This window comes from Saccopteryx bilineata, chromosome 9 (assembly GCF_036850765.1).
Source record: "Saccopteryx bilineata isolate mSacBil1 chromosome 9, mSacBil1_pri_phased_curated, whole genome shotgun sequence".
Classification (NCBI taxonomy): domain Eukaryota; kingdom Metazoa; phylum Chordata; class Mammalia; order Chiroptera; family Emballonuridae; genus Saccopteryx; species Saccopteryx bilineata.
The window spans coordinates 38,693,182-38,708,124 of NC_089498.1; the positions used below are offsets into that span (position 1 = coordinate 38,693,182).

Here is a 14,943-nt window from a genome sequence, read left to right on the forward strand (position 1 = left end):
GCCTCAGGGGACCGCATGCGGCCACGGGCCGTAGTTTGGGGACCCTATCCTAGACTCTCAGGAGTTGCTGCATGTGACCCAGCCCACAGGAGGCCTGACTCTGTAGCGCTTAGTCAGGGCTGGGGGCAGCCTGCCAAGAACAACACTCATCTGTGATGGAAGCTGTAAACACTCTGCCTATCCAAGCCCAATCAAAGCAAATTCACCCTGAGGTGGTTTGTCATTTTAGCTGTCCACATAGCACCCTGGACAGCTCATGTCCAGGTGAATATGAATGTGTGTCAGGAACTACTTTTATGTCCTTCCTGCAGCTCTGGCCAGAGGGTGCTTCTGAGCCAAGTCTGTGTTAGGACTGCACATACGCTACACATGCTGTTTCTTGGCCTCTTCAGCTTAGGGAAGCAGGTCTGACTGTCTAGAAAAAACAAGCAGTCTACTCCAGCCGGACAGCCTTTCCAGTCAGGTTGTCTAAGGAGGCTTAGCTTGTCAAAATACCCTGCTGCTAACTTGCTGCTGGTTTTGGTGTAAAGCATTTTACCACTTACAGTGTTCAGGATGAAATTATATGATGTTTGGTACTTGCTTTAAATTATACTATTCTGTGTACTTTGTATATGTTTAAATTTTCCCACAGCTTGAAAAATTATAAATAAGTATTTAAGTTGGTTTAGAGGATTACCTACCCTCTTCAGGCTTCCTACATAAGCTCTTTGATCCATTACAGTTTTTCATTCCTTAGTCTGAACATTAGTGTACTCCTTCCTACCTAGCACCACAGGGGTGCCATGCTTGTCACTGGAGGCCACGTGGGCTCCCCCTCAAGAGCTTTTCTACCAGAAGCATCAAGAGCTGGCAGATGTCTATTCTAAACACCTGAGTGTATCTTTGGGAAGAGGAAAAATTAGTTTTCTTATTTTGATTTTACCTTGTGAATAAGACTCATCTCTGGTATTTCGGATATTTATTCAGCAGTGCTGAAATGTGAATGGTTCATTCTGTGTTTTAGGTTCGAGGACACGTATCTATTTACTGAAATCATAATCACCCTGGTTCTGTAAGATGGGAAAGTACTGGCTGGTTTGACTTCTTGGGGTATATTTTCCCTATTTGTGAAAAGAAGATATTATCTATGTCTCTGCCATCTGCAGAACTTCTTGAAACTCAGTGCTGAATGCTGGAGGTGACTTGTGGATGATGAGGAAGGGGTTTCTGCTTGCTCACTGAGTTAGACTGTGCCAGAGGGAGAGTAGGATGATGACATTGCTATGAAACCTCTGGCTGAAAAGGGCACATACTACCCACAGTGTGACCATAGGAGCTCTCAGGACTCGGCTGATACATTATGACAAGACTCCCAAAGCTAGAGAGACTGGGATAGGATGGTTTAGCCCCATGCAGAAGGAAGCCCTGCCTCAATTTGCACTGAGCACCTGATCACCTCCTGTCTCAAAGTGGAGTCAAGAACGGCAAGGCTGGGCCATTTCTCTGGCTGTCTTCTTGTACGATATGGATAGACTTAGGTTAGGCCGTGTCTGACCCACCACTGCCATGGGATAAAGATAAATTCTGTCACGCAGAATAGAGTTGGGATGTTGATGTTGGTCAGCAGCCAGCAGGGCTATAGGGCAGATGGTGAAGGGAGCCCAGCACTTGCCCCTCCCATAATGTTCAGGGTTTGAGGGTGAGAGCTCGGATTATCTGAGGAACCACATTTGGTCATTCATAAAGAAGCACATCCAAGTAAAATATTTTCAAATAATTAATTCCTCTGGTCAAGCTATTTCCCAATCATTACTACTTTCTAAACTTGAACTGCTTCTTCTTATACAAAGAGAAGTTTGGACTGGGAAAGGAAGGTTCTTTTTATTTTTATTTAAAAAAAATTTTTTTAATTTACTTATTTTACAGAGGAGAGGAAGGGAAGAAGGGGGGGATAGGTGCAGGAAGTATCAACTCCCATATTTGCTTTGACCAAGCAAGTCTGGGGTTTTGAACCGGTGACCTCAGCATTCCAGGTCGACACTTTATCCACTGCGCTACCACAGGTCAGGCCTTCTTTTTATTTAAAAATCTCTATTTTCCTCAGTTGTAGAAAAGGTGTGATCTTACAGGATTCCACTGCCTCTCTTAGGGCCCCTTACAGATGCACTCCAGCAGGTAACCAGGCCCATGTTGTTAACGTAGCATAAGTTAGTTGGGGTCCCATGACCACTTCAGCTTTAACGATATGCTAGGAAGACTCCCAGGACCCTTCATATAGTCCTACTCATAACCGTAACTGATTACAGTGACAGGCTGCAAAGTCAAGTCAGCTTCTAGTCCTTCAAACAGAGTCACAGGACTGATTACATCCCTGGTATTGTGCGACCACCTAGGCGTATTTTGACCAGGGAAGACCATAGTGGGGAGGGCACAAGAAGTGTACAGGAGCCTGTCCAGGATACATCCTGGTGAGACACTATGAGACTTTGGGTATATTTCTTAACTTCTCTGTGCTGTTCAGTGTTTTCATCTGCAAATCTAAATCACAAGTAGTTTGTGTTTCTGACCTATGAAGTTGTGTGGGGGGAGGGTGCTTGCAGACAGCTCTCTGGAGGATTCTGAATCAGGACGTGTACCCTCCACCAGTGCTGTTCCCAGGATTGCCATCAAAGACCTTTGTGGGCCTAACCGGGCGGTGGCACAGTGGATAGAGCGTCGAACTGGGATGCAGAGGACCCAGGTTCGAGACTCCGAGGTCGCCAGTTTGAGTGCGGGCTCATCTGGTTAGAGCAAAGCTCACCAGCTTGGACCCAAGGTCGCTGGCTTGAGCAAGGGGGTCACTTGGTCTGCTGAAGGCCCGCGGTCAAGGCACATATGAGAAAGCAATCAATGAACAACTAAGGTATCTCAATGAAAAACTGATTATTGATGCTTCTCATCTCTCTTTGTTCCTGCCTGTCCCTATCTGTCCCTCTCTCTGACTCTCTCTTTCTCTCTCTCTTTTAAAAAAAAAAAAAGACTTTTGTGGGCAGTCCCATGGACTAGCAGGATTGATGACATGGTTCAGGTGTGCTTGCAGGTTTGAATTATGGCTTATTTTTTCATTCTCAGCATACTTTGATATAGTGAAAGGGAGAAGCAGTGGTTGGAAGACTGTGTTCTGGGCCCTTTATACTGACATCACTTTTGTATATTCAGGCTCCCTGGTCATGATAGCCCTCATTGAATTCCCATGAGTGGACTCAGGTGCTCTCTTCTTGGAAGGAGGAGATTAAGACCAGAGAAGAATGGACCTGCTGGTTCACACAGTGCCCCTATTTTATAAATAATGAATGATGATAATTTCTAAAAAAAAGGAATGTTGATATAAATCAGAAAATTGGAAGGAGAATCCAGTCTGCAGCTTAAATATTGAATCCATAACTGCAGCTTAAATATTGATGCCCTACCATGCTGATTAAGCAGAACAGTCTTCTGCTTGGGTCCTTGTGTCTTCCATCTTGCTTCATTTGAAGAACTAGAATGTAATTCTTAGATAAACATGACAATGCCTCTTGCAACTCATGACTTTTTAAAAATTTTACTCATTAAGATTTGGATTATCTGTTTAGTGTGTAGACTTTCCATGAGTCAGGCTTCTTGGTCTGAGGTACTTTATTTCATGACTCTGAACGTCAAGGTTAGGCTACATATTTTATGCAGAAGGTGTGCTCTCGACACCAAGTGAGACATAAGGAAACTGTTAGGATAGCAACTTCCCTAGTACCCTACCACACCACCTACTGCAGACTTACCTGAGTTTCATCTGACATTACAATGAATTTTGTGATTTCACAATAGTACCTCTAAATACTCTCCATGGAGTACAGTCAAGATGGTATCGACAACTTAGGATTTTATGGTGGTCATAGAAGTTACGGATTTCCCTTTTGGCAGTATGGTGGACTGTGTCTCTTAGAAAAACCCTTTGCTAGAAAACCTAGGAATTAGAGATGGTGAGTGAGGAACTGGATAAATGAGTGTCTGAAGTCCCTAGTGGCTGAGAACAGTGAGAGTTGGGATGCATCTCTGCCCTGACCACAGGCCATATGTCTACTGTGGCAGCAGTGGATAGACCAAAGGCCTTGCAAGGTCTGGCCAATAAGAGGCCACATCTGTGGACAGTTCAGGTCTGACACCATTCCTCAGCTAAGGCACTTGTTTCTTCTAGTTGGTGTATGGACAGAGTAAGGGGCTTTAAGAAGTCTCCTCAGAGATGAACCCATCTTGCCCTCTCTGTAGGTCTGTTACTTGGATGTGTGTTGCTTATGCCATTGGAAATATCTTGTGTTCTCTCCAGTCCCAGACCAGAGATAGGCATTCATGCAGCTTCCTGGGCCCCACAGTTCAGGAAAACATGAGTTCCTGGTCAGAACTACAGACCATGATGAAGAAACCCTTCCTGAGAGATGTTCAGCCCCAGGGACTAAGGCTTTGGGTGACTAGAAAATGTAATAAGAGAAAATTGAAAACAGCAAGGAACAAGATACTGCCAAAAAAGATCATGTAGATTACACACACACACACACACACACACACACACACGAGAGGAGGGGAGGTAGTAGGACAGACTCCCGCATGCACCCTGACTGACTGGGATCTAACTGATAATCCCTGTCTGGGGCCGATGCTCAAATCTGAGCTATTTTTAGAGCCTGAAGCTGATGCTTGGACCAACTAGCTATCCTCAGTGCCTGGGGCCAAAGCTCAAACCAGTTAAGCCTCTGGCTATGAGAGGAGAAGAGGGAGAGAAGGAGGGGCAGAGAAGTAGATGTTCACTTCTCCTGTGTGCCCTGACCTATTGAACCTGGGATGTCCATATGCTGGGCCGACGCTCTCTCCACTTTGCTAACCAGCCAGGGCCTAGATAATTAAAAAATATAAAATAGAACTTACGGAAGTAAAAATTATCACTAAAATTAAAAGTTCATTGGGCAGCCTGACTAGTAGTGGTACAGTGGATAGAGCGTCAGCCTTTGGTGCCGAAGTCTCAGGTTCGAAACACCGAGGTTGCCAGCTTGAGCGTGGGATCATCAACATGATCTCAAGATCACCAGCTTGAGCCCAAAGGTGCTGAGAGAAGACCCGAGTACTTCTCCTATATAGGAAAACGGAAGTCAAGTTTAGGAATGTAGTGCATTATGAACAGGAGAAAGGTTGTACATGTAAGTATTTTGTGATGAAATAACAGAAAAAAAATATTAAAAGTGGCCAAGAAGAGGAGACACCGCCTACAGATAGCAAGCCAACCTCCAGTAATATTGTGGAAACAGAAACCTGGCACCACCCTGTAGAATTGGACACTCCTGGTGGTTCTAATGGAGAAACCTTCCCCTATCAGTGGTCAGCAAACTCATTAGTCAACAGAGCCAAATATCAGTACAATGATTGAAATTTCTTTTGAGAGCCAAATTTTTTAAACTTAAACTATATAGGTAGTTACATTGTTATTAACTTAATTATGGTACTCCTAAGCTGGCCTTTGCTAAACACTCAAGGGGCCAAAGAGCTGCATATGGCTCGCAAGTCACGGTTTGCCAGCCAAGGCCCTAAGATGCTCACTTTGTGTCTTTGCTGCCAGAATTCACTGTAACTCAGACAAGTCTTTTCTCCAGTGTATACTTCTGAGTTCTGTTGGGGAGTGAAACCCAGTTGTAGAAAGTGGACTGGACGCTGACTCTTGCACACAAACGTCCCTCAGAAACATCTGCTTTTGGCAACCCTTACTCCCCTGGGAAAGGCCCCATTTTAGTTAGGCAGCTGCAATAAAGACTGCAGGAGCGTGTTCCATAAGGCCTGGCATGAGGAAGAGAAAGGGCTTTAGTAGAAAACCCAATGACAGCCTGAGGAGGGTAGGGATTCTTACATTTGCTAGCTGAGTGACCACATACCAAGAAGGCCTGATAAAACGTGCATCGACTTCACAGATACCAGAGGTGAACATGAACAAGGATTATAGGAAGCACATCTCTGTGTTTTCTTAAAGATGATATAGGGAGATTGGCCAGGTTCATGTGAAACTTTCATCCCAGTTTAAGGGGAGTGCCACAGACGACACTGGAATACGAGGAACAAAATAGGAATGAGGAAGACAGCAGGCAGACTTGAGGGAACAGGAAGTAAAAATACATTCAGAAAACAGCCCTGCTCTGGTTGTTGGAATTTTGGGCCCAGATATTTCCCAACCATGCTTTCCATCACTGTCTTTCCTGAAACAGCCTCTGTCACTTACAAAACCGTCTGAGCTCTTAAAAGCACATGGAAGCTGCAGACCACAGGCCCTGCTCTTATCTTTCCACCCCACCCTCAGTCTAACCCTGAGGGATGTTTCATAGACTAAATGTTTGAGCTTCATTCTCAACCTGCTTTTTGGCTTTCTCACAGAACTACCAGTTTTCCACTATGCAACTTAGCAAATGCCATTTGGAATTCATATAAGTTCTATTTTGTTTCCTGTTGGATATTGCAAACAGAAAATTAGCACAATGCCAAAGGAGGTTGCCAGTTGCCCCAAAGTGTTTCTTTTCTTGTCCTGCACCCAGCATTGCACTGGTCATTGGGGGGTGCTAGTTGACAAGGGCACATTGCCTACCTAGGGTAGGAGGCAGATTTTGTAGTGTCCCACCTCTGAGGGGTCAGTCTCACCTGAGGTGGCCTCTGGGTCGGACCTTGCCAACAGGACACAGTGGGTCAAGGCCGGTTTAGGAGGCCTCTGGAAAGAAGACAGCGGGACCACTTCTATAGCCTGCAACAACACCCTTTGTGCATATTGGGCCTCAGTTCCTTGGCCTCGTTGAGACTAGGCAAGCGTGGAGAAACTCCTTCTGCAGGCAGGCACTTCCTTTACCCCAAGACTCAGCCTGGCTGGACTCAAACCCCTCTAAGTACTGGTAACTTTGAATGTTTGTACAATATGATAGTTTGCCATTGAGAAATTGGCATCTTAGGTCTGATTGTATTTAGGGCTTTCCCCTGTGTTAGGAAACATAAAACATCCAATTTAAGCCTAAGGAGGTCTTTGTGAAGAGGCTGTTCTTCCACATGCGGAACAGCCTGAGTCCTCTGTGAGGGTGGGAATTCATCACCAGGAGAGAGCGTCTGTGATTTCCTTCTGCATCACTGAGAGTGCTTCAGCTCTCATGGCCACAGGAGAGAGAAGCTCAGTGACAGCAGAAACAGGGAGAGAGGGTGGCAGGGAGTGGTGCTGTGGAGAGGAGCCACCAACTGGCCTGTACACAGTGCTGTCTCCACACTTCACCTCTGACCTTTGTCCCTTTCTGAGACTGCAGGCCAGGTGCCATTGGTTTCTGCTGTGCAGCTGGGGACAGATTATGACTGCAGAAAACACTCTAGGCAAAAGGCCACAAGTTCTTAGCTGTTAACTTTCAGGAGGTGTGGGGTAAGCTCCTGGAGGTCCCTCTTCCTCTCCCTTGATCCTTGAAGAGTCCCCTGTCTGCAGTGGAGCTTGAAGACAGTGGCTCTGGTGCCTTCTGCTTGGTTCCTCTGGCATATTAAAGTTGTTGTCACATCTACCCTGAAGACATCCTACCCAGACCCCGCCCTGCCTTTCCTGGGTCCACACCACCCCCAGCATCTGCATACAGCAGAGAAGCAGAACTTTTACCTTGTGAAGTTATTTAGCATAATTAGCAAATGTTACCCACAACCAGAAATTTACACACTATGCTTTTTTTTTTTTTTTTTTAACAGAGACAGAGAGAGAGAGAGAGTCAGAGAGAGGGATAGACAGGGACAGACAGACAGGAATGGAGAGATGAGAAGCATCAACCATAAGTTTTTTGTTGCGCATTGCAACACCTTAGTTGTTCATTGATTGCTTTCTCATATGTGCCTTGACTGTGGGCCTTCAGCAGACTAAGTAACCCCTTGCTTGAGCCAGCAACCTTGGGCTCAAGCTGGCAACCTCGGGGTCTTGAACCTGGGTCTTCTGCATCCCAGTCCAACGCTCTATCCACTGCGCCACCGCCCGGTCAGGCCACACTGTGCTTTTTTTATGTTCTGCTTTTATCCTCTTCCCAATGAGCTTCCTGTCTTCACAGCTGTAGGGGAGGGGAGGCAGTGGGCCTCTTGAACTGTGTGCTTAGCAGAAGCACGGCTGGGCAAGAGACCCTGTGAAGCTGTCTGAAACCAAGCAGTGCTTCCTGGGAGATTGGGCAGAAGTTAGATCCAGATCACAGAGTGTGGGGAACATTCATATACCTTCCTCCTTTCTCTCTGCGAGGGGACTACAGTGGATACTAAGAACCCTGTGCTTGAAATACCTTCTCAGTCGTGGGGCATCACTCCCCTGTCCATGGAGTGGTGATGGTTGGAGAGCTTACCAAGGGTCCAGCCTTCCCACTGGTCTTGTTTGTCATTCTTTATACCTTGGCAGTGAAAGCTCTATCATCTTTGTTGTCCGAACATGTCATGTAAGCATGCAGCAAATGACCAAGTGGGTAAACATAGAAAAAGCAGGCATAGCGTGGGGCACATGTAGAGAGTGGGGCACTCAGTTATGTAAGAGCATTTAAACCAAAACCAAATGCCCTGATTTGGATACTATGGCTCCCAGTCACTTCAAAAGTGGGATGTAGCTTCTTGGAACTTCACGGAGTAACTGGGCCAGAAGCAGTTCGTCATGCTTTGCACAGACTTCCTTGAAGGCCCTTGCCGCTGGGATGTACCATGAGGCCCTACCACTGGAAAAGATGTTGTAGATAGAATGAGGGATGTGTAAACCAGGGTTATCAACAAAGAGTATTCTTTCTGGAATTTATTTCCTTTCTTGGACTTGTGCTTGTGGAGTGACTTAATTGTTGCTGGTGATGGTGACCTGTGGTGCCTGAGTTATCACCTCAACGCATGAATTGGCGTTCTCATCAAGTCACAACTTTAGTTTTGAAAAGGCAATTTTAATAAATTATGGAAAACTCTCCTTAAGAAAATAAAAAATGGTCGACAAGCTTGTGGGGCCTGAAATGGTGAATAGTAAAAGGGATATTTTTCTGGGAGTGGACAGGGTGGACATATGATCTGTCCAGTCCTTGTTTCATAGACATCACCATCTCTCTAAGGTCAAGCCCCCACCAGGAAGCCAGCTAGTGACCTGGAGAGAGGGAAGCAGGGAAACACCCCTCAGAGGAGAGTTTCAGAGACCTACGTCTCCTTTCCTGCCTGCAGCTTGTACCCTGTGACCTAGAACACTCTTTAGTATCTAGGCCCTGAATAGGGTCTCCACCCCAAAAGCATGGGTTGTGGGGGAGGGTTCTGAGGCTCTTGATGGACCTCAAATTTCCCTTCAGCCGGAGGGCACAAGGTGAAGGAAGAAGGCGAGCTTTTGGCTCTTGGAATTGGGGATATCTTTTTCTCTCTCTCAACCCCTTCCTCTTTCAAAAGAAACAGAACATGCTTTTATGTTGAGCGTTGACAGGTTATTTTATAATGGGTGAGATAGGTGGAGGATTTGCTTTGTTAAGACGAAGCTGAGACGGGATGGCCGCGCTGTTCCATCGTGTCTTGTTAGTGCTCTGTGTTGATGCCTTTAGATGCCTCCAGCTCAGTCCATGTCGTGGTTCAAGGCGGGTTCGCTCCTCGAAGCGCCATGGCATGAAATGGAGGTGCCTAGAAGCAAGAAGAAAGGTACAGTACTGCAAGTCGGCCTTGATCTGTTTATGTATTTCTAAACTATGTTTGCCATTTTATGTCTGTACTGTTTGGAGGCGGGACGGGAAAGAGGACTTGAATTATTGACACGTGTATTTAATGGATAGAGACCTGTCCTGTGTGAGCCAGGACATTGGTGATCAGTTGTCCCACCGCCTTGTACATGGTGGGTGGTCTGGGGAGGCACCTGGAGCCTGAGTAAATGGTTGGTGGGGGCCACAGCTTAGCAGGCTTCATTGGCTAATAACAAGGTGTTGGAATTGTGTCTCAGTTACTGTTGGAAGAGATGATGATGGGCAGTAGGAGTGCTGCCAACTCTTTTCTTTCCCTTTCCCTGTGAGGGGGGAGGCAGGGACTCTGAAACATCAGGTAAGGCTCTGGGTTCTGGGGACTCCATGGCATGAAATCTCCCCCCTCTCCTCCACCACCTCACAGAGAAGCAGGGTCCTGAACGGAAGAGGATCAAGAAGGAGCCTGTTACCCGGAAGGCCGGGCTGCTGTTTGGCATGGGGCTGTCTGGGATCCGTGCCGGCTACCCCCTCTCTGAACGCCAGCAGGTGGCTCTCCTCATGCAGATGACAGCTGAAGAGTCTGCAAACAGCCCAGGTGAGCTTCCAGGGTTGTGGGTGGTAGATGTTTCCTGGGACTGGAGAGGCTCTCTCCTTGGAGATGGGTACCCATGCAAAGGTGTCCTCTTTTCCTTATGAAGATGGCCTAAGTCTTGGAGGTTTCTTCAAAGCAGGGACACCCCCCAGACTCAGCCTCACTGGCTCTACCCACAGTAATACTCCACCTGTCCCTGTGTTCCTTGATCTGCAGTAGATACAACACCAAAGCATCCCTCCCAGTCGACAGTGTGTCAGAAGGGGACTCCTAATTCTGCCTCAAAAACCAAAGATAAAGTGAACAAGAGAAATGAGCGTGGAGAGACCCGCCTGCATCGAGCTGCCATCCGGGGAGACGCTCGGCGCATCAAGGAACTCATCAGTGAGGGTGCGGATGTCAACGTCAAAGACTTTGCAGGTGAGCGCTCACAGTGGTCAGTAGGAGAGGTACCTTGCTACAAGTTCACAGGAGGACGTGAGCACTCTGGCCAAGTGTCATCATCCTGGCAGCAGTAGCTTTGCACCTGGGATCAGCATGGCAGATGAAAGAGCCAGTCTCTGGGCCCATGTAGTTCTGTAGGTGTGTTCTAGGTGCATGGGGCAGACCCCACTCTTATACCAGTATCATTTGCTGTTTCAGAGAGGGAGGAATTAGTGTTTCTTGGGAAGTATTTCAAAATGAAATCATTTTGTTTTTCATTATTTTTAAGAGAATTGAGAGATTTTTAACTGTTACTCTGCTGTGTTATATAAACCCCAGTTCTGTACTAGAGGATTCATTCTTTGTGGCTTCTCAAGGGGTGCTGCTGGCATATTAGGAAGAAGTCATGTTGCCCAAATAGAGGGTGCCTCTGTGCCTTTCAGCACAGGGATGCTTTCCCACTTCTCAGGGGAGAAATGTTACCCCAAGACTGTCCTTTTAGTATAAAATAAATGGGTGTATCTCCCTGACCTGAGATAGGCAGAGGAAGAGCCCCTTGATTATGTAGTTCAGTGTTGCCATTTTTGTGTCAGATACTTCCATTATGCCATGATGCATCATCAACAGATTTGTTTGTTAAAGGGGAATGAGAACATAAGATGCGTAAAGCATCTTTGTGCAGAATGCTTCTAGATTTTTCCCATTGCCCTAGTTGATAATTGTCTGACCAAAACCTAATTTAGTACATTTTTCTAAAAAAGCAATTTTCCTAAATTAAGATTTTCCTTAGCACTGAAATTTGTGTTCAAAGGAACAGGCCCTTTTTACACACTGATATGTTTGGCCACTCTGCCTGGTGACAGATTGAGGTTTTGGGCTGCCACTAGGGGAATTCTTCCCTTGTTGCCTCATCTGTGTGCTTCACAGAGGACATGTTTCCAAAATAGGAGGTTTTCTCTCCATGTGTTGATGGATGAGCTGGGCTGAGGCTGCCCGTCATGATGTTGTGTTCACCAGTCCTCCATCCTTATTGCTGCAGCTGGTTAATCTGTAGGGTTAACAAACCAAATATCCCTGAGCAAACAAGAGGCACCACAGTAAAGCACATTCAGAGCTTCCCTAGACCTCTAGCCTTTCAGTGTGCAGAGCAGTGACTCTCCAGGGCTTTGTCCTGTCATCAGTGACCTTGGAGTGCTGCCTTGAGACAGGAGTGATGTTCCTTAGGATTAAATAACATATGTCCTAAGTGTCTGTTTCCAGGCTGGACAGCGCTGCATGAGGCATGTAACCGGGGCTACTATGACGTTGCCAAGCAGTTGCTGGCTGCGGGTGCAGAGGTGAACACCAAGGGCCTGGATGATGATACGCCCCTGCATGATGCTGCCAACAATGGGCACTACAAGGTGGGTTTGCCATCTGACTTCCACCCCATTCTTTAGCTTCTGGCTTCTGTAGTCGTTCTTCATGTTTGTGGGGTACCTGAGAAGTGAGTCTTTGCTCTTCACCAGAGCTGTTCTCTCTGACCAGCCCAGCTTTCTCGTCCTGGGTCAGCACCTGGCTGGCTTCATGCAGTTCTGGCAACCAGTACCATCTGTAGTAGTGTGTTATAGGGCCCTGTCCTAGTCATGCCCTAGTCATGTCGGATTTTAGTAGGTGAATGATCATACCTGTAGGAAGAAGGACCCTGGGGACTGCCTGGACCCTTTCCTTATTCCTGTGGTCCAGTTAGACTAGAAGGCCTCAATGGATGCGATTCTGAGAAGTGTAGCCAGTCTAACATCAGTGAGTACTCTAGTGCACGGTTTTGCCAGAGATGACTCAGCCTCCTTGGGAAAATGACTGCCTCCAGGTCTGAAGCAGGAGATGTACATGATGTAGCTGGTGCATCTTGTGCTGCTAGAAGGCAGGGCAGTCACAAAGATGAGGGGGTCTTGCTACAGTCATTACCAGAGCCATCTTGAAGAGATCCCTGGCCTGTTGAGGATGATGACATCAATAGACCAGAACACAGCACAGATGTTTGAATTCATAATGCTCCTTATGGCAGCTCTGCCTGGTGACTTCTGGCAGATATGAGGAAACCAGTAGCATCAAGAGTGTGATAAGCTTTGATAAGTCACTGCAGGGCGGGCAGAATGGCACTCTATATTAAAAGATTTCTGAGACAACTGGAGAAATCTGAACACTGATTATATATTGGATGTTAGAAATTATAGTTAACTTTTTAGATAAGATGATGGCATTATAGTTTTTTTGTTTTTTAAGGACCCTTTTAGAGAAATATACTGAAAAAGTTAATGTCTGGGATTTGCTAAAAATACCTGTGGGGGAATGGGCAGGTGTGGGTGAAATGAGGCTGGCTGTAACCTCGTAGGTGATGAAGGGGTCGTCGTTTGAATTTCTATACTTTTGTAATTGTCATTTTAAAACTGTCTATTATGGGAAATGCCAAATGACTGTGGAAACATGGTGTGGGAGGCAAAATAATGACCCCCAAAGATACCCCATCCTGATCCTGGAACCTGTGACATGTGATCTCATGTGGTAAGGGGACTGCAGATGGGAGAAAGTGAAGGATCTTGAGATGGGATATGATTCTGGATTATCTGGGCTGGATCAGTGGCCCTCAAGGGTCCTGACAACAGAGACCCTTTTCTGGCGAGGTCAGAGTTGCAAGCAGAGGCAGGAGGGAGGAGGACGTGAGGGAGGCCTGACTTGCACTGCTGGCCTTAGAGGCAGGGGCCATGGCCAAGGAATGCAGTGGCCTCCAGCAGCTGGGATGGCCCTCAGCTGGCAGACACCAAGGACATGGAACCAGAGTCCCCCCCACTGCAAGGAACCCTACACGCATGGAAAGGAAGGAGCCAATACCACACATCAGCTTGGTCAGCGGGACTGATTTCGGATTTCTGACCTCCAGGATTATAAGACGAAGGTGGTGGTGATTTGTTAGAGCAGCAATAGGAGACTGTCCTGATGAAGCAGTTGAAACTGTAACTACTGAAATGAAAATAGAGTATGCGAGTAACCAAGTTTGTATCAGTCCTTTTTAAAGATTCTTCTCATGCTCTAATTTCAGACTGGACTAAAGTGGAGGTTGAATTTAGTATTTGTTTTGAGTTCAGTGAATCAGCTGTCTTGGGCATATGAAGCACAGGTTGCTGATTATAAACCATTGAACAGATCTGTTGAAATGTCACCTTGAGTGTTTGTCATTCACATTACCATCCTTACCCATGTAAAATAAAGCAAAGAAGAGAATTTTCTAAAATAAATGAAAACATAAAATAAACCTGTTTGTGGAAACTTGGTCTTTGTTTCCTCTATTCTGTAAATCCCCCTCCAATCAGAAAAACTTTCCCTAAATTCCCAGAACCTTTCCTTGACTACTGGACCCTGTTGGATGGTGAGCTCATCGTTGGCAGGAGGGGAGAGCCTGTGTGAAAAGATTCTGGGAAAGTGGTTGGCTTGTCATGAGGGAGGAGGTCTTTTGTGGGAGTTGGGACTATTTTACCTGCAAGAGAACCTGGAAGGGATTCCAGGACGTTGTTAGGGTCCTTCCTGTGGAAGAGGCACAGGTCTAGAGACACCACCAAAGAATGCTGTGCACACTTTTGGCCCTTGGCTGGGGAGCTGTTCCCTGGTTAAGCATAAGGTTCTCTGAACAAGTTATGGTTCTACACAGGCACCTTAGCACAGTTTTTTCAGAATGCACCCTCACGTGCCTGCTGCTGTCTTGTAGGTGGTGAAACTGCTGCTGCGATATGGAGGGAATCCTCAGCAGAGTAACCGAAAGGGCGAGACGCCACTGAAGGTGGCCAACTCTCCGACCATGGTGAACCTCCTGTTGGGCAAGGGCACCTACACGTCCAGTGAGGAGAGCTCGACTGGTCAGTGGCTGGGCACCAGGCCATGTGCAGGGTAGGGGTTGTGGGGGTGGGAGCCGGGAGTATAACACTACAGGATACAGGTCTCTCGGTATTGCTGTGATGTCCAAGGCAATGCTGGCTTTCATCTTCAGATCAGCACACTGGGTACCCAGCCTCCTAGATACTTCGCACTTACAGAAACTTCTGGACATTGAGTGAGGACCTGGGGTTCCAGTACCAGAAAGCCTGGAAGCTTATCCTAAGATGCCAGCCTGTCTTTGCACAAATCTCTCTGGTTTTCTTTGGCCCATGGTTGGCCTCATATGTCACAAACTCAAGTGAAATGCTTCTCTGGGAGCTT

The 14,943-nt window shown here is 46.7% G+C and overlaps 1 protein-coding gene across 7 annotated transcripts in view; it reads left to right on the forward strand.

Moving 5' to 3' along the window:
- Positions 1-14,943, forward strand: part of ANKRD11 (ankyrin repeat domain containing 11) — a 272,080-nt gene that overhangs the window by 238,095 nt on the left and 19,042 nt on the right. For 5 of the 7 annotated variants that reach the window (XM_066244044.1, XM_066244045.1, XM_066244042.1 and 2 more), the window contains 4 exons: positions 10,123-10,293; positions 10,507-10,710; positions 11,974-12,116; positions 14,456-14,603. In XM_066244044.1, the coding sequence (XP_066100141.1) occupies positions 10,123-10,293; positions 10,507-10,710; positions 11,974-12,116; positions 14,456-14,603 (666 nt within the window). Of the gene's footprint in view, positions 1-9,569; positions 9,664-10,122; positions 10,294-10,506; positions 10,711-11,973; positions 12,117-14,455; positions 14,604-14,943 lie in introns of all 7 variants that reach the window. The other 2 variants (XM_066244049.1, XM_066244048.1) reach the window with 2 other exon arrangements.